The 20329-nt window shown below is 48.4% G+C and overlaps 1 protein-coding gene across 1 annotated transcript in view; it reads right to left on the reverse strand.

Annotated features, from left to right (window-relative positions):
- Window positions 1-1723: 1723 nt before the first annotated feature.
- LOC116957536 (glycine receptor subunit alpha-2-like) overlaps window positions 1724-20329 on the reverse strand; it is a 51688-nt gene continuing 33082 nt past the window's right edge. The window contains exons 4-6 of the mRNA XM_076056542.1: window positions 12683-12897; window positions 4939-5073; window positions 1724-3954 (exon numbers count right to left, since the gene is read on the reverse strand). Of these exons, the coding sequence (XP_075912657.1) occupies window positions 3808-3954; window positions 4939-5073; window positions 12683-12897 (497 nt within the window). The 3' untranslated portion in view covers window positions 1724-3807. The remainder of the gene's footprint in view (window positions 3955-4938; window positions 5074-12682; window positions 12898-20329) is intronic.

The raw sequence follows: 20329 nt of genomic DNA on the forward strand, positions 1-20329 counted from the left end.
GTCTCTGTGGTCTCGGTGTCTCTGTTGTCACGGTGTCTCTGTAGTGGTTGTCACGGTGTCTCTGTGGTTATCAGTGCTGTGTCTCTGTGGTGGCGGTGTGTCTGTAGTGGTGGTCTCGGTGTCTCTGTGGTCTCTGCGGTGTCTCTGTGGTCATGATCTCGGTGTCTCTGTAGTGGTGGTCACGGTGTCTCTGTGGTGGCGGTGTCTCTTTGGTGTCTCTGTGGTGTCTCTGTAGTTGTGGTGTCTCTGTAGTTGTGGTGTCTCTGTAGTTGTGGTGTCTCTGTAGTTGTGGTGTCTCTGTAGTGGTGGTCACGATGTATCTGTGGTGGTGGTGTGTCTGTAGTGGTGGTCACGGTGTCTCTATGGTGGCGGTGTCTATGTGGTTATCAGTGCGGTGTCTCTGGTGGTGTACACGGTGTCTCTGCGGTGGTGGTCTCTCTGTGGTGGTGTACACGGTGTCTCTGTAGTGGTGTCTCTGCTGAGTCTTCACTGCAGGCTCTTGAGGCCCACGACGCAGGTGACCCAGTAGACGGCGTTATCAGTGCGGTGTCTCTGTGGTGGCGGTGTCTCTGCGGTGTCTCTGTAGTGTCTCTGTAGTGGCGGTGTCTCTGTGGTGTCTCTGTGGTGTCTCTGTGGTCACGGTGTCTATGTGGTGGACACGGTTTCTCTGTAGTGGTGGTGGACACGGTGTCTCTGTGGTGTCTCTGTGGTGGTGGTGTCTCTGTGGTGTCTCTGTAGTGGCGGTGTCTCTGTGGTAGTGGACACGGTGTCTTTGTGGTTGTGATGTCTCTGTAGTGGTGGTCACGGTGTCTCTGTGGTTATCAGTGTGGTGTCTTCACTGCAGGTTCTTGAGGCCCACGACGCAGGTTACCCAGTAGACGGCGTTATCAGTGCGGTGTCTCTGTAGTTGTGATGTCTCTGTGGTGGACACGGTGTCTCTGTGGCGTCTCTGTGGTGGTTGCGGTGTCTCTGTGGTGTCTCTGTGGTGTCTCTGTAGTGGCGGTGTCTCTGTAGTGGTGGTGGCGGTGTCTCTGTGGTGGACACGGTGTCTCTGTGGTGGTGGTGGTGGCGGTGTCTCTGTGGTGTCTCTGCGGTGTCTCTGTGGTGGTGTCTTCACTGCAGGTTCTTGAGGCCCACGACGCAGGTTACCCAGTAGACGGCGTTATCAGTGCGGTGTCTCTGTAGTGGCGGTGTCTCTGTGGTAGTGGACACGGTGTCTCTGTAGTTGTGGTGTCTCTGTAGTGGTGGTGGTGTCTCTGTGGTGTTGGACATGGTGTCTCTGTGGTTGTGGTGTCTCTGTGGTGGTGGTGTCTCTGTGGTGTCTCTGTGGTGTCTCTGTGGTGTCTCTGTAGGTGTTGTCACGGTCTCTCTGTGGTGTCTCTGTGGTGGACACGATGTCTCTGTGGTGTCTCTGTGGTGGTGGTGGTGTCTCTGTGGTGGTCATGTCTCTGTAGTGGTGATCACGGTGTCTCTGTGGTGTCTCTGTGGTGTCTCTGTGGTGTCTCTGCTGAGTCTTCACTGCAGGTTCTTGAGGCCCACGACGCAGGTGACCCAGTAGACGGCGTTATCAGTGCGGTGTCTCTGTAGTTGTGGTGTCTCTGTGGTGTCTCTGTGGTGTCTCTATGGTGTCTCTGCGGTGTCTCTGTGGTTGTGATGTCTCTGCGGTGTCTCTGTGGTGTCTCTGTGGTGTCTCTGTAGTTGTGGTATCTCTGTGGTGTCTCTGTGGTGTCTCTGTGGTTGTGATGTCTCTGCGGTGTCTCTGTAGTCACGGTGTCTATGTGGTGGACACGGTGTCTCTGTACTGGTGGTGGACACGGTGTCTCTGTGGTGGTGGTCACGGTGTCTCTGTAGTGGTGGTGGACACGGTGTCTCTGTAGTGGTGGTCACGGTGTCTCTGTGGTGGTGGTCACGGTGTCTCTGTGGTGTCTCTGTGGTGGTGGTGTCTCTGTGGTGGACACGATGTCTCTGCGGTGGCTGTCACGGTGTCTCTGTAGTTGTGATGTCTCTGTAGTGGTGGTGGCGGTGTCTCTGTGGTGGTGGTGTCTCTGTGGTTATCAGTGCGGTGTCTCTGTGGTGGTGATGTCTCTGTGGTGGACACGGTGTCTCTGTAGTTGTGATGTCTCTGTAGTGGTGGACACGGTGTCTCTGTGGTGGACACGGTGTCTTTGTGGTGGTGGTGTCTCTGTAGTTGCGGTGTCTCTGTGGTGTCTCTGTGGTGTCTCTGTAGTTGTGGTGTCTCTGTAGTTGTGGTGTCTCTGTAGTGGTGGTCACGGTGTCTCTATGGTGGTGGTGTCTCTGTGGTTGTGGTGTCTCTGTGGTGGACACGGTGTCTCTGTGGTTGTGGTGTCTCTGTGGTGTCTCTGTGGTGTCTCTGTAGTTGTGGTGTCTCTGTAGTTGCGGTGTCTCTGTGGTGTCTCTGTGGTGTCTCTGTAGTTGTGGTGTCTCTGTAGTTGTGGTGTCTCTGTAGTGGTGGTCACGGTGTCTCTATGGTGGTGGTGTCTCTGTGGTTGTGGTGTCTCTGTGGTGGACACGGTGTCTCTGTGGTTGTGGTGTCTCTGTGGTGTCTCTGTGGTGTCTCTGTAGTTGTGGTGTCTCTGTGGTGGTGTCTCTGTGGTGTCTCTGTGGTGTCTCTGCGGTGTCTCTGCGGTGTCTCTGCGGTGTCTCTGTGGTGGTGTCTTCACTGCAGGCTCTTGAGGCCCACGACGCAGGTGACCCAGTAGACGGCGTTATCAGTGCTGTGTCTCTGTGGTGGTGGTGTCTCTGTGGTGGTGGTGTCTCTGTGGTTGTGGTGTCTCTGTGGTGTCTCTGTGGTTGTGGTGTCTCTGTAGTTGTGGTGTCTCTGTGGTGGTGGTGTCTCTGTGGTGTCTCTGTGGTGTCTCTGTAGTTGTGGTGTCTCTGTAGTTGTGGTGTCTCTGCGGTGTCTCTGTGGTGGACACGGTGTCTCTGTAGTTGTGGTGTCTCTGTAGTTGTGGTGTCTCTGTGGCGGTGTCTTCACTGCAGGCTCTTGAGGCCCACGACGCAGGTGACCCAGTAGACGGCGTTATCAGTGTTGTGTCTCTGTAGTGTCTCTGTGGTGTCTCTGTGGTGTCTCTGTAGTTGTGGTGTCTCTGTAGTTGTGGTGTCTTTGTGGTGTCTCTGTGGTGTCTCTGTAGTTGTGGTGTCTCTGTAGTTGTGGTGTCTCTGTGGTGGTGTCTTCACTGCAGGCTCTTGAGGCCCACGACGCAGGTGACCCAGTAGACGGCGTTATCAGTGCAGTGTCTCTGTAGTGTCTCTGTGGTGTCTCTGTGGTGGTGGTGTCTCTGTGGTGGACACGGTGTCTCTGTGGTGTCTCTGTAGTTGTGGTGTCTCTGCTGAGTCTTCACTGCAGGCTCTTGAGGCCCACGACGCAGGTGACCCAGTAGACGGCGTTATCAGTGCGGTGTCTCTGTAGTTGTGGTGTCTCTGTAGTGGTGGTGGTGTCTCTGCGGTGTCTCTGTAGTCGTGGTGGACACGGTGTCTTTGTGGTTGTGGTGTCTCTGTGGTGTCTCTGTAGTGTCTCTGTGGTGTCTCTGTGGTGTCTCTGTGGTGTCTCTGCGGTGTCTCTGTGGCGGTGTGTTCACTGCAGGCTCTTGAGGCCCACGACGCAGGTGACCCAGTAGACGGCGTTATCAGTGCTGTGTCTCTGTGGTGGTGGTGGTGTCTCTGTGGTGGTGGTGTCTCTGTGGTTGTGGTGTCTCTGTGGTGTCTCTGTGGTTGTGGTGTCTCTGTGGTTGTGGTGTCTCTGTGGTGTCTCTGTGGTGTCTCTGCGGTGTCTCTGTGGTTGTGTCTTCACTGCAGGCTCTTGAGGCCCACGACGCAGGTGACCCAGTAGACGGCGTTGAAGGCGGCGAAGGCCGCGGGGAACACGAAGCGCGCCTTCACATCCACCATCACCGCCTGCCGCGTGAACTTCTTCTCCAGCTCGGCCGGAGACTCCTGCGGGCACGTGGGGGGAGTGGGGGGGGGGTGTGGGGGGTGTGGGGGGGGAGGGGTGTGGGGGGTGTGGAGGGGGGAGGGGGGGAGGGGGAGGATGAGGAGGAGGAGGTGGAGGAGGAGGAGGGGGAGGAGGAGGATGAGGAGGGGGAGGGGGAGGAGGTGGAGGGGGAGGGGGAGGAGGAGGAGGATGAAGAGGAGGATGAGGAGGAGGAGGGGGTGGAGGAGGAGGGGGTGGAGGAGGAGGGGGAGGAGGGGGAGGAGGAGGAGGAGGAGGAGGGCGAGGAGGAGGAGGAGGAGGAGGTGAGGGAGGAGGAGGAGGAGGTGGAGGAGGAGGAGGAGGAGGGGGAGGAGGAGGAGGAGGAGGAGGAGGGAGGAGGTGGAGGAGGAGGAGGAGGAGGGGGAGGAGGAGTAGGAGGAGGAGGAGGGGGTGGAGGAGGAGGGGGTGGAGGAGGAGGAGGAGGAGGAGGAGGAGGGCGAGGAGGAGGAGGAGGAGGAGGAGGTGAGGGAGGAGGAGGAGGAGGTGGAGGAGGAGGAGGGGGAGGAGGAGGAGGAGGAGGAGGGAGGAGGTGGAGGAGGAGGAGGAGGAGGAGGGGGAGGAGGAGGAGGAGTAGGAGGAGGTGGAGGAGGAGGAGGAGGTGGAGGAGGAGGAGGAGGAGGGAGGGAGGGGGAGGAGGAGGAGGAGGAGGAGGGAGGAGGTGGAGGAGGAGGAGTAGGAGGAGGAGGAGGGGGAGGGGAGGGTGGAGGAGGAGGAGGAGGAGGAGGAGGAGGGGGAGGAGGAGGGAGAGGTGGAGGAGGGAGGAGGAGGAGGTGGAGGAGGAGGAGGAGGTGGAGGAGGAGGAGCGAGGAGGAGGGGAGAGAGTCGCGCAACATCCGAATGAGTGACAGAACAAGCGAGCAGATCGAACGAAAGAACGACAGCCACGCCCATCTCGGCCCCCCCCCCCACCACCCCCCCACCACCCCCCCACCACCACCCCCACCCACCTTACTCTCCTCCACCACTTTGGAGTCCTTGGCCCGGCGTGCCGTGGCCTGTACCAGCGTGTACTCCACCAGCACAGCGATCACGAACACCAGGCACGTGGCCATCCACACGTCCATGGCGGTGGCGTAGGACACCTACCTCGCGTGCCGGGCGCAGCGAGAGACGCACAGAGACGGGAGGATCATTCATCATCTTTGGTTCTATTCGGTAAAGTCACCACGTAGGTATTCCTTCGAAAAAAAAAAGCGGCGTTAGAACCACCAACGCTCGGTGCAAATAATCCCAGCGGGATTGCAAAGTCAAACAACAACAACAACCACAACAACAACAACAACCACCACCACCACAAAACAAATTTCGATTTTTAAAAGTTTTTCGTGACTTGCAAGGATTCATCATCTTTGGTTCTATTCGGTAAAGTCACCACGTAGGTATTCCTTCGAAAAAAAAAAGCGGCGTTAGAACCACCAACGCTTCGTGCAAATGATCCCAGCGGGATTGCAAAGTCAAACAACAACAACCACAACAACAACAACAACCACCACCACCACAAAACAAATTTCGATTTTTAAAAGTTTTTCGTGACTTGCAAGGATTCATCATCTTTGGTTCTATTCGGTAAAGTCACCACGTAGGTATTCCTTCGAAAAAAAAAAAGCGGCGTTAGAACCACCAACGCTTCGTGCAAATGATCCCAGCGGGATTGCAAAGTCAAACAACAACAACCACAACAACCACCACAACAACAACAACAACCACCACCACAAGACAAATTTCGATTTTTTTAAAAGCTTTTCGTGACTTGCAGGGATTCATCATCTTTGGTTCTATTCGGTAAAGTCACCACGTAGGTATTCCTTCAAAAAAAAAAGCAGCGTTAGAACCACCAACGCTTCGTGCAAATGATCCCAGCGGGATTGCAAAGTCAAACAACAACAACAACCACCACAACAACAACAACCACAACAACAACAACAACCACCACAACAACCACAACAACCACCACCACCACAAGACAAATTTCGATTTTTAAAGCTTTTTGTGACTTGCAGGGATTCATCATCTTTGGTTCTATTCGGTGAAGTCACCACGTAGGTATTCCTTCGAAAAAAAAGCGGCGTTACACCACCAACGCTCGGTGCAAATGATCCCAGCGGGATTGCAAAGTCAAACAACAACAACAACCACAACAACAACAACAACCACCACCACCACAAAACAAATTTCGATTTTTAAAAGTTTTTCGTGACTTGCAAGGATTCATCATCTTTGGTTCTATTCGGTAAAGTCACCACGTAGGTATTCCTTAAAAAAAAAAGCAGCGTTACACCACCAACACTCCGTGCAAATAATTCCAGCGGGATTGCAAAGTCAATCAACAACAACAACCACAACAACAACCACAACAACAACAACCACCACCACCACAAGACAAATTTCGATTTTTTAAAAGCTTTTCGTGACTTGCAGGGATTCATCATCTTTGGTTCTATTCGGTAAAGTCACCACGTAGGTATTCCTTCAAAAAAAAAGCAGCGTTACACCACCAACGCTGCGTGCAAATGATCCCAGCGGCATTGCAAAGTCAAACAACAACAACAACCACAACAACAACAACCACAACAAACACAACAACCACAACCACCACCACAAGACAAATTTCGATTTTTTTTAAAGTTTTTCGTGACTTGCAGGGATTCATCATCTTTGGTTCTATTCGGTAAAGTCACCACGTAGGTATTCCTTCGAAAAAAAAAGCAGCGGCGTTACACCACCAACGCTCAGTGCAAATGATCCCAGCGGCATTGCAAAGTCAAACAACAACAACAACAACAACCACAACAACCACAACAACCACCACCACCACAAGACAAATTTAGATTTTTTAAAAGCTTTTCGTGACTTGCAGGGATTCATCATCTTTGGTTCTATTCGGTGAAGTCACCACGTAGGTATTCCTTAAAAAAAAAAAGCAGCGTTAGAACCACCAACGCTTCGTGCAAATGATCCCAGCGGGATTGCAAAGTCAAACAACCACAACAACAACAACCACCACCACAACAACCACAACAACAACAACCACAACAACCACAACCACCACCACAAGACAAATTTCGATTTTTTAAAAGCTTTTCGTGACTTGCAGGGATTCATCATCTTTGGTTCTATTCGGTAAAGTCACCACGTAGGTATTCCTTCAAAAAAAAAGCAGCGTTACACCACCAACGCTGCGTGCAAATGATCCCAGCGGCATTGCAAAGTCAAACAACAACAACAACAACAACCACAACAACCACAACAACCACCACCACCACAAGACAAATTTAGATTTTTTAAAAGCTTTTCGTGACTTGCAGGGATTCATCATCTTTGGTTCTATTCGGTGAAGTCACCACGTAGGTATTCCTTAAAAAAAAAAAGCAGCGTTAGAACCACCAACGCTTCGTGCAAATGATCCCAGCGGGATTGCAAAGTCAAACAACCACAACAACAACAACCACCACCACAACAACCACAACAACAACAACCACAACAACCACAACCACCACCACAAGACAAATTTCGATTTTTTAAAAGCTTTTCGTGACTTGCAGGGATTCATCATCTTTGGTTCTATTCGGTGAAGTCACCACGTAGGTATTCCTTCGAAAAAAAAAGCGGCGTTACACCACCAACGCTCGGTGCAAATAATCCCAGCGGGATTGCAAAGTCAAACAACAACCACAACAACAACCACCACCACAACAACCACAACCACCACCACAAGACAAATATCGATTTTTAAAAGCTTTTCGTGACTTGCAGGGATTCATCATCTTTGGTTCTTTCGGTAAAGTCACCACGTAGGTATTCCTTCAAAAAAAAGCAGCGTTACACCACCAACGCTGCGTGCAAATAATCCCAGCGGGATTGCAAAGTCAAACAACAACAACAACCACAACAACAACCACAACAACAACCACCACCACAAGACAAATTTCGATTTTTTAAAAGCTTTTTGTGACTTGCAGGGATTCATCATCTTTGGTTCTATTCGGTAAAGTCACCACGTAGGTATTCCTTCGAAAAAAAAAGCAGCGTTACACCAACAACGCTCCGTGCAAATAATCCCAGCGGGATTGCAAAGTCAATCAACAACAACAACAACCACAACAACAACCACAACAACAACAACCACCACCACCACAAGACAAATTTCGATTTTTTTAAAAGCTTTTCGTGACTTGCAGGGATTCATCATCTTTGGTTCTTTCGGTAAAGTCACCGCCGCGTGGAATGAGAACGAAATAATGAATCGATAAAATAAAATAAGGCGATGAAATTCCCGCAACGTTTCGGCCACGACACAAGCGGCCTTCATCAGGTCGAAGGGACCAGGCTGTCTGGAGGACAGCGCTGGAGCGAAACGCAGCCACGCCCGGAACCGCGGACCTTTAAGCTGTGTGCGAGGAAACAAGGTGCACTGACAAAGGAATTAGCGTAAAAAAATTAGCGTTTGATCGGCCGACTGTTTCACTCCAGCGCTGTCCTCGAGACAGCCTGATCCCTTCAACCTGATGAGGGCCGCTTGTGTCGCGGCCGAAACGTCGTGATTTTTGCCGTTTTTTTGCCGTTTTTTTTTACTTACTTACCTACGTGGTGACTTTACCGAATAGAATCAAAAGGAGTGTGGATCCTTGCGAGACGCGAAAGCTTCAAATCTAGAATTCTCGCGACGTCCGCGATCCCGGCGAACGAGAAAGCAGCCATCGGCGGGTGCAGGCGGAGAAAACAGCGGCGGGAACGATTTGAAAAAAAAAGCGGCTTTTGTTTTTTCCCGGCCCCCACTTAACGTCAGCGGCACGGAGAGCCGATTTGGCCGTTTGCTCAGATTGGACGAGGCCATCAGACGTTCTTTTGGTTCTTTCGGTAAAGTCACCACCGCGTGGAATGAGAATGAAACAATAAATTGATGGAACGAAACGACGCGATGAAATTCCCGCGACGTTTCGGCCGCGGCACAAGCGGCCCTCATCAGGTGAAGGGGACGAGACTGTCTGGAGGACAGCGCTGGAGCGAACACAGCCAAGCTCAGACCGTGGACCTTTAAGCTGTGTGAGAAGAAACAGAGCGCCTTGACAAAGGAATTAGCATAGAATTTAGCATTGAAATAGCTGAGTGATTATCTTGTGACTGGTCATGGTCACAAGCTAATCCCTCAGTTATTTCAATGCTAAATTCTCCTGTTTGATTTGTACTAGGTGCCTCTGTGAATGTGTATGCTTTGACTTTAACATAGCCATTTCTGTGACCAGTCACAAGCTAATCACTCAGCTTTTTCAATGCTAAATTCTCCTGTTTGATTTGTACTAGGTGCCTCTGTGAATGTGTATGCTTTGACTTTAACATAGCCATTTCTGTGACCAGTCACAAGCTAATCACTCAGCTATTTCAATGCTAAATTTTCCTGTTTGATTTGTACTAGGTGCCTCTGTGGATGTGTAGGCTTTGACTTTAACATAACTATTTCTCTGACCAGTCACAAGCTAATCCCTTAGTTATTTCAATGCTAAATTCTCCTGTTTGATTTTTACTAGGTGCCTCTGTAGATGTGTAGGCTTTGTCTATAACATAACTATTTCTATGACCAATCACAAGCTAATCCCTCAGTTATTTCAATGCTAAATTCTCCTGTTTGATTTGTACTAGGTGCCTCTGTGGATGTGTAGGCTTTGACTTTAACATAACTATTTCTCTGACCAGTCACAAGCTAATCCCTTAGTTATTTCAATGCTAAATTCTCCTGTTTGATTTTTACTAGGTGCCTCTGTAGATGTGTAGGCTTTGTCTATAACATAACTATTTCTATGACCAGTCACAAGCTAATCCCTCAGTTATTTCAATGCTAAATTCTCCTGTTTGATTTGTACTAGGTGCCTCTGTGGATGTGTAGGCTTTGACTTTAACATAGCCATTTCTGACCAGTCACAAGCTAATCACTCAGCTATTTCAATGCTAAATTCTATGCTAATTCCTTTGTCAAGGGGTGCCTCTGCGGATCTGTATGCTTTGACTTTAACATAGCCATTTCTGTGACCAGTCACAAGCTAATCACTCAGCTATTTCAATGCTAAATTCTATGCTAATTCCTTTGTCACGGGGTGCCGCTGTGGATGTGTAGGCTTTGATTTTAACATAGCCATTTCTGTGACCAGTCACAAGCTAATCACTCAACTATTTCAATGCTAAATTCTATGCTAATTCCTTTGCCAAGGGGTGCCTCTGTGGATGTGTAGGCTTTGACTTTAACATAGCCATTTCTGCGACCAGTCACAAGAGAATCACTCAGCTATGTCAATGCTAAATTCTATGCTAATTCCTTTGTCAAGGGGTGCTTCTGTGGATGTGTAGGCTTTGACTTTAACATAGCCATTTCTGTGACCAGTCACAAGCTAATCACTCAGCTATTTCAATGCTAAATTCTCCTGTTTTGTTTGTACTAGGTGCCTCTGTGGATGTGTAGGCTTTGACTTTAACATAGCCATTTCTGCGACCAGTCACAAGCTAATCACTCAACTATTTCAATGCTAAATTTTATGCTAATTCCTTTGTCAAGGGGTGCCGCTGTGGATGTATATGCTTTGACTTTAACATAGCCATTTCTGTGACCAGTCACAAGCTAATCACTCAGCTATTTCAATGCTAAATTCTATGCTAATTCCTTTGTCAAGGGGTGCCTCTGTGGATGTGTAGGCTTTGACTTTAACATAGCCATTTCTGTGACCAGTCACAAGCTAATCACTCAGCTATTTCAATGCTAAATTCTCCTGTTTTGTTAGTACTAGGTGCCTCTGTGGATCTGTAGGCTTTGACTTTAACATAGCCATTTCTGCGACCAGTCACAAGCTAATCACTCAACTATTTCAATGCTAAATTTTATGCTAATTCCTTTGTCAAGGGGTGCCTCTGTGGATGTGTATGCTTTGACTTTAACATAGCCATTTCTGTGACCAGTCACAAGCTAATCACTCAGCTATTTCAATGCTAAATTCTATGCTAATTCCTTTGTCAAGGGGTGCCTCTGTGGATGTGTAGGCTTTGACTTTAACATAGCCATTTCTGCGACGTCACAAGCGAATCACTCAGCTATCTCAATGCTAAATTCTATGCTAATTCCTTTGTCAAGGGGTGCCTCTGTGGATGTGTAGGATTTGACTTTAACATAGCCATTTCTGTGACCAGTCACAAGCTAATCACTCAGCAATTTCAATGCTAAAATCTATGCCAATTCCTTTGTCAAGGCGCTCTGTTTCTTCTCACACAGCTTAAAGGTCGCGATCTGAGCTTGGCTGTGTCCGCTCCAGCGCTGTCCTCCAGACAGTCTCGTCCCCTTCACCTGAGGAATGCCGCTTGTGTTGTGACCGAAACGTCGTGAGAATTTTACTGTGTTATTTTATTTTATCGATTTATTGTTTTATTCTCATTCTACGTGGTGGTGACTTTACCGAAAGAACCAAAGAAGATGAATCCTTGCAAGTCACGAAAGCTTTCAATCGAGACCATCTATGTTCGGAAAAGAGGAGGGGGAGGAGAGGAAGAGAATGGACGCGGTCTGAAAGCCACCGTAAGCGTGAACACAATGACTTAAGACCCGAAATTGTTTTATCAAATCCTTCCAATTATTGCTGAGCCAGAATCCATCTTCTCGGTTGAGATTGTCCCCGTGCTTGTATATGTGGATAGCCCTCATGAGCGAATCTCTCTCATGGTAGCCGGATGGTTTTGCAGAGAACCTCTGTCAATGTCGTGTGAGCCCAATAAATTATAACAGTGATCTGCCACGGCCGAGGTGTTGGTCCTACCGTGTTTCAGGTCTGCTTTGTGTTCGCGGATGCGGTCCGAGACATGTCGTTTGGTTTCTCCAATGTAGCTACTACCACAGAGGCAACTTAGTTTGTAGACGCCAGGGTACTGTACGTCCGGAATCACATCTTGTACAGACGGAACCAGATCACGGATTTTATGTAATGTGTTGAATCGGAACCTGGATCTTGTGTTTATTCAAGATTTTGGAGATCTTTTTTGTGATCCCCGCAATGTAGGGTAAAGTGATGGATTTGAATGGCGTGCGTGTATGTGTTCGAACATGGATCAAGCGTGGATCAAGCTGTGATATTGTGAATGCCTGCGTGTATGTGATCGAGCGTGGATCTAGCGTGGATCGAGCTGTGATATTGTGAATGCCTGTGTGTATGTGATCGAGCTTGGATCAAGCGTGGATCAAGCTGTGATATCGTGAATACCTGCGTGTATGTGTTCGAGCTTGGATCAAGCTGTGATATTGTGAATACCTGCGTGTATGTGATCAACTGTGGATCAAGCGGGGATCAAGCTGTGATATTGTAAATACCTGTGTGTATGTGATCGACTGTGGATCAAGCTGTGATATTGTGAATACCTGTGTGTATGTGATCGACCGTGGATCGAGCGTGGATCAAGCTGTGATATTGTGAATGCCTGTGTGTATGTGATCGAGTGTGGATCAAGCGTGGATCGAGCTGTGATATTGTGAATGCCTGTGTGTATTTGATCGAGCTTGGATCGAGTGTGGATCAAGCTGTGATATTGTGAATAGCTGTGTGTATGTGTACGAGCGTGAATCAAGCGTGTATCAAGCTGTGATATTGTGAATACCTGCGTGTATGTGATCGAGCGTGGATCGAGCGTGGATCAAGCCCCACCCCAGCACCACGCGCTACGCACCTTGGGCAGGAAGGACCGGGAGTCGGTGCTCTTGGTGATCATGCTGAGGATGGTGGTGGCGGCCAGATTGACCCGGGCTGGTGCCGGGTCCTTGTTGATCCAGAAGGAGAGCCAGGAGACCATGACGAGCAGCAGGCTGGGCACGTACACCTGGGTCACGTAGTAGCCCATCTGCCTGCTCAGCGTGAACGTCGCCTTCAGGCACGGGAACAGGCCTGGTGCGGGCGGGCGGGTGGGTGGGTGGGTCAGTGGGTGGTTGAGTGGGTGGGTGGGTGGGTAGGTGGATGCGTGGGTGGGTGAGTGAGTGGGTCAGTGGGTGGTTGAGTGGGTGGGTGAGTGGGTGGGTAGGTAGGTGAGTGAATGTGTGGGTGGGTGGGTGAGTGAGTGAGTGAGTGAGTGAGTGGGTGGGTGAGTGGGTGGGTGGGTAGGTAGGTGAGTGAGCAGGTGAGTGGGTGTGTAGGTGGTTGAGTGGGTGGGTGAGTGGGTGGGTCATTGGGTGGTTGAGTGGGTGAGCGAGTGGGTGGGTGGGTGGATGAGTGGGTGGGTGAGTGAGTGGGTCATTGGGTGGTTGAGTGGGTGAGCGAGTGGGTGGGTGGGTGGATGAGTGGGTGGGTGAGTGAGTGGGTCAGTGGGTGGTTGAGTGGGTGAGCGAGTGGGTGGGTGGGTGGATGAGTGGGTGGGTGAGTGAGTGGGTCAGTGGGTGGTTGAGTGGGTGAGCGAGTGGGTGAGCGGGTGAGTGAGCGGGAGAGTGGGTGTGTGATTGTTTGAGTGGGTGAGTGAGTGGGTGAGTGGGTAGTTGAGTGGGTGAGCGAGTGGGTGGGTGGGTGGATGAGTGGGTGGGTGAGTGAGTGGGTGGGTGAGTGAGTGGGTTGGTGGGTTTGAGTGGGTGGGTTAGTGGGTGGGTGGGTGAGTGGGAGGGTTGGTGGGTGGGTCAGTGGGTGGGTGAGTTGGTGTGTGGGTTGGTGATTGGGTGGGTGAATGTATGAGTGGGTGATTGGGTGGATGAGTGGGTGAGTGGGTAGCTGGGTGAGTGGGTGGGTGGGTGGGTGAGTGGGCGGGTTGGTGGGTGGGTCAGTGGTTGGATGAGTGGGTGGGTGAATGGGTGGGTGAATGGGTGGGTGGGTGAGTGGCTGGGTGAGTGGATGGGTGGGTGAGTGAGTGGGTGGGTGGGTGGGTGAGTGGGTAGCTGGGTACGTGAGTGGGTGGGTGGGTGGATAGCTGGGTGAGTGAGTGAGTGGGTGAGTGGGTGAGTGGATGGGTGGGTGGGTGAGTGAGTGGGTGGGTGAGTGAGTGGGTGGGTGAGTGAGTGTGTGGGTGAGTGAGTGGGTGAGTGTGTCGGTGAGTGACGGGGCGTGAGATGATTCGCATCGCACACAAACAGGGGGAGGTCTGCCAACGCGGTTCCCGTCATCCCTCCGCCTCGCCACGACGGACCGACGGTAACGGCACCTTCGTTATCGCTCGAAACTCCACGCTCGCCCAACAAGCTCCGTTTATTTTATTCTTTTAACCCACGGCGTTCTATCCCTCGGCTCGACAGCCTGCAGCGCCGAACAATAAAACGCGACCCTCAAATGATCCGTCCTCGTCGTCCGGTAGCGAGGCTACGCGTTGAGACTCATCAGGCGAGACGGGGTGGTGACCGATAACGTCTGGCCTGGTCCGTAATAAGGTAGGGCACTGAACAAGAGGTTGACAGGCATGACAATAACAGGTCCTTGCAGGGTAAGGCTGGTAGGAACATTGGAATTTTGCGCAATTTTACGACATTGTTACGTAAAAATTGTGCAAATTGAGAGCGTCTTCCCACCTTTTTTTGCCCTCGAAATCGTTGAGGGTTCTTCGGACAAATTATTACACCCAACAGCACGAGATTTCACTTCGTTAAAAAAAATTATACACCCAACAGCACGAGATTTCACTTCGTTAAAAAAATTATACACCCAACAGCACGAGATTTCACTTCGTTAAAAAATTATACACCCAACAGCACGAGATTTCACTTCGTTAAAGTATTGAAAGGGGACGGACGGACGGACACATTAATCTATCGCAGGCTGGTACACTCAGTTTACAAACCTCGTTCCTACCGGTAAAACTCTTGACTCGAAGCTTTCGTGACTGCAGGAATTCAGATTCTTTGTGGGGGTGGTAGGGGGTCTTCTGGTGAACTCACGTTGATGGGTTGAAAGGAAATGTCAAAGAATTAATCGAAAACGGAAAGGCCCAAAAAATTGGCGTGGCACGCCGCTGGTATCCACGACGGTAGACTGGGTGGTCTTATTCTTGGTTCTTTCGGTGAAGTCACCACCGCGTAGATAGGGAAACAATAAAATAATAAAAATAAAAAACAATAAAATTATTGTAAAACAATAAAATTATCATTCTTGGTTCTTTCGGTAAAGTCACCACCGCGTAGAAGGGAAACAATAAAATAAATAAAAATAAAAAACAATAAAATTATTATAAAACAATAAAATTATCATTCTTGGTTCTTTCGGTAAAGTCACCACCGCGTAGAAGGGAAACAATAAAATAATAAAAATATATAAAACAATAAAAATATTATTCTTGGTTATTTCGGTAAAGTCACCACCGCATAGAAGGGAAACAATAAAATAAAATGTAAAAAAATATGAAACGGTGAAATTATCACGACGTTTCGACTGCAACACGAGCAATCATCATCAGCTGTGAAAAGCACGCTACACTACACTATACACTACACTATACACTACACTATACACTACACTATACACTACTATATACTACAATATACACTACACTATACACTACACTATACACTACTATATGCTACACTATACACTACACTATACACTACACTATACACTACTATATACTACACTATACACTACACTATACACTACACTATACACTACTATAAACTACACTATACACTACACCACTATACACCACACCACTATACACTACACTGTACACTACATTATATACTACAATATACACTACTACATACTACACTATACACCACACCATTATACACTACACTATACACTACACCATACACTACACCACTATACACTACACCACTATACACTACACTATACACTACACTATACACTACACCACTATACACTACACTATACACAACACACTACACTACTATACACTACACTATACACTACACTATACACTACACTATACACTACACTATACACTACAGTACTACACTATACACTACACTACTATACACTACACTATACACGACACCACTATACACTACACTATACACTACACTATACACTACACTACACACTACACTATACACCACACTACTTAACACTACACTATACACTACACTATACACTACACTACACACTACACTACTATACACTACACTTTCCACTCCACTACTATACACTACACTATACAAAACTATACAATACACCACTACACACTACAATATACACTACACTGCTATACACTACACTATACACTACACAATACACTACACGATACACTACAGTACTACACTAGACACTACACCACTATACACTACACTATACACTGCTATACACTACACTATACACTACACTATACACTACACCACTATACACTACACCACTATACACTACACTATACACTACACTACTATACACTACACTGTATACTACACTACTATACACTATACTACTATACACTACACTACTATACACTATACACTACACTATACACTACACTATACACTATACACTACACTATACACCACACTACACACTACACTATACACTACACTATACACCACACTACACTATACACTACAAATTGTTCTTGAACTACTGTCGGAGGCGCCTGTTCGTAAGTCGGTTTTGTTCGTGACCCAAACTTTACGCCTGTCAATTCCTACCAGGCTGTTCCGCGTTAACACTGAACACGGATGGAACAGCGTTACAAGCTGTATAATCTCCTGTAGATGTAGATGCCACTGATTTTTCACCTTCCGCAGGTGTATATGCCACTGGTTCTTAACGTTCTGCAGATGTAGATGCCACTAGTTCTTCACGTTCTGTAGATGTAGATGCCACTGGTTCTTCACGTTCTGTAGATGTTGATGCCACTGGTTCTTCACGTTCCGCAGATGTAGATGCCACTGGTTCTTCACGTTCCGCAGATGTAGATGCTACTGGTTCTTAACGTTCTGCAGATGAAGATGCCACTGGTTCTTCACGTTCTGCAGATGAAGATGCCACTGGTTCTTCACGTTCTGCAGATGTAGATGCCACTGGTTCTTCACGTTCCGCAGATGTAGATGCCACTGGTTCTTAACGTTCTGCAGATGAAGATGCCACTGGTTCTTCACGTTCTGCAGATGAAGATGCCACTGGTTCTTCACGTTCTGCAGATGTAGATGCCACTGGTTCATCACGTTCCGCAGATGTAGATGCCACTGGTTCTTCACGTTCCGCAGATGTAGATGCCACTGGTTCTTCACGTTCCGCAGATGTAGATGCCACTGGTTCTTCACGTTCCGCAGATGTAGATGCTACTGGTTCTTCACGTTCCGCAGATGTAGATGCCACTGGTTCTTCACGTGCTGTAGATGTAGATGCCACTGGTTCTTCACGTTCTGTAGATGTAGATGCCACTGGTTCTTCACGTTCCGCAGATGTAGATGCCACTGGTTCTTCACGTGCTGTAGATGTAGATGCCACTGGTTCTTCACGTTCTGCAGATGAAGATGCCACTGGTTCTTCACGTTTTGTAGATGTAGATGCCACTGGTTCTTCACGTTCTGTAGATGTAGATGCCACTGGTTCTTCACGTTCTACAGATGTAGATGCCACTGGTTCTTCACGTTCTGCAGATGTAGATGCCACTGGTTCTTCACGTTCTGCAGATGTAGATGCCACTGGTTTTTCACGTTCTGTAGATGTAGATGCCACTGGTTCTTCACGTTCTGCAGATGTAGATGCCACTAGTTCTTCACGTTCTGTAGATGTAGATGCCACTGGTTCTTCACGTTCTGTAGATGTAGATGCCACTGGTTCTTCACGTTCCGCAGATGTAGATGCCACTGGTTCTTCACGTTCCGCAGATGTAGATGCCACTGGTTCTTAACGTTCTGCAGATGAAGATGCCACTGGTTCTTCACGTTCTGCAGATGAAGATGCCACTGGTTCTTCACGTTCTGCAGATGTAGATGCCAATGGTTCATCACGTTCTGCAGATATAGATGCCACTGGTTCTTCACGTTCTGAAGATGTAGATGCCACTGGTTCTTCACGTTCTGTAGATGTAGATGCCACTGGTTCTTCACGTTCCGCAGATGTAGATGCCACTGGTTCTTCACGTTCCGCAGATGTAGATGCCACTGGTTCATGTTCTGCAGATGTAGATGCCACTGGTTCTTCACGTTCTGCAGATGTAGATGTCACTGGTTCTTCACGTTCTGTAGATGCAGATGCCACTGGTTCTTCACGTTCTGCAGATGAAGATGTCACTGGTTCTTCACGTTCTGTAGATGTAGATGCCACTGGTTCTTCACGTTCTGTAGATGTAGATGCCACTGGTTCTTCACGTTCTACAGATGTAGATGCCACTGGTTCTTCACGTTCTGCAGATGTAGATGCCACTGGTTCTTCACGTTCTGCAGATGTAGATGCCACTGGTTCTTCACGTTCTGTAGATGTAGATGCCACTGGTTCTTCACGTTCTGTAGATGTAGATGCACTGGTTCTTCACGTTCTATAGATGGAGATGTCACTGGTTCTTCACGTTCCGCAGATGTAGATGCCACAGGTTCTTCACGTTGTGTAGATGTAGATGCCACTGGTTCTTCACGTTCTGTAGATGTAAATGCCACTGGTTCTTCACGTTCCGCAGATGTAGATGCCACTGGTTCTTCACGTTCTGTAGATGCCACTGGTTCTTCACGTTCTGTAGATACCACTGGTTCTTCACGTTCTGCAGATGTAGATGCCACTGGTTCTTCACGTTCTGTAGATGTAGATGCCACTGGTTCTTCACGTTCTGTAGATGCAACTGGTTCTTCACGTTCTTTAGATAACACTGGTTCTTCACGTTCTGTAGATGTAGATGCCACTGGTTCTTCACGTTCTGTAGATGTAGATGCCAATGGTTCTTCACGTTCTACATATATAGATGCCACTTGTTCTTCACGTTTCGTAGATATAGATTCCACTGGTTCTTCACGTTCTGCAGATGTAGATGCCAATGGTTCTTCACGTTCTGTAGATGTAGATGCACATTCCATAGATATAGATGCCACTGGTTCTTCACGTTCTACAGATGTAGATGCCACTGGTTCTTCACGTTCTGTAGATGTAGATGCCACTGGTTCTTCACATTCTGCAGATGAAGATGCCACTGGTTCTTCACGTTCTGTAGATGTAGATGCCACTGGTTCTTCACGTTCTGCAGATGTAGATGCCACTGGTTCTTCACGTCCTGCAGATGTAGATGCCACTGGTTCTTTGTGGTCTGCAGATGTAGATGCCACTGGTGTCTTCACGTTCTGTAAATGTAGATGCCACTGGTTCTTCACGTTCTGTAAATGTAGATGCCACTGGTTCTTCACATTCCATAGATGTAGATGCCGCTGGTTCTCCACGTCCTGTAGATGTAGATGTCACTGGTTCATCATGTTCTGTAAATGTAGATGCCACTGGTTCTTCACGTTCTACAGATGTAGATGCCACTGGTTCTTCACGTTCTGCAAATGTAGATGCCACTGGTTCTTCACGTTCTGTAGATGTAGATGCCACTGGTTCTTCACGTTCTGTAGATGTAGATGCCACTGGTTCTTCATGTTCTGTAGATGTAGATGCCACTGGTTCTTCACGTTCTGTAGATGTAGATGCAACTGGTTCTTCATGTTCTGCAGATGCAGATGCCACTGGTTCTTCGCGTTTTGCAGATGTAGATACCACTTGTTCTTCACGTTCTGTAGATGTAGATGCCAATGGTTCTTCACGTTCTAAAGATGTAGATGCCACTGGTTCTTCACGTTTCGTAGATGTAGATGCCACTGGTTCTTCACGTTCTGCAGATGTAGATGCCACTGGTTCTTCACGTTCTGTAGATGTAGATGCCACTGGTTCTTCACATTCCATAGATGTAGATGCTGGAGGTTCTTCACGTTCTGTAGATGTAGATGCCACTGGTTCTTCACGTTCTGCAGATGTAGATGCCATTGGTTCTTTACGTTCTGTAGATGTAGATGTCACTGGTTCTTCACGTCCTGTAGATGTAGATGCCACTGGTTCTTTGCGGTCTGCATATGTAGATGCCACTGGTGTCTTCACGTTCTGTAAATGTAGATGCCACTGGTTCTTCACGTTCTGTAAATGTAGATGCCACTGGTTCTTCACATTCCATAGATGTAGATGAAGCTGGTTCTTCACGTTCTGTAGATGTCACTGGTTCTTCACGTCCTGTAGATGTAGATGCCACTTTTCTTCACATTCCGTAGATGTAGATGCCACTGGTTCTTCACGTCCGTAGATGTAGATGCCACTGGTTCTTCACGTTCTACAGATGTAGATGCCGCTGGTTCTTCACGTTCTGTAGATATAGATGCCACTGGTTCTTCACGTTCTGTAGATGTAGATGCCACTGGTTCTTCACATTCCGTAGATGTAGATGCCA

This window comes from Petromyzon marinus, chromosome 76 (assembly GCF_048934315.1).
Source record: "Petromyzon marinus isolate PM22_M1 ecotype Great Lakes invasive population chromosome 76, UKy_Petmar_22M1.pri1.0, whole genome shotgun sequence".
In the NCBI taxonomy this organism is placed as follows: domain Eukaryota; kingdom Metazoa; phylum Chordata; class Hyperoartia; order Petromyzontiformes; family Petromyzontidae; genus Petromyzon; species Petromyzon marinus.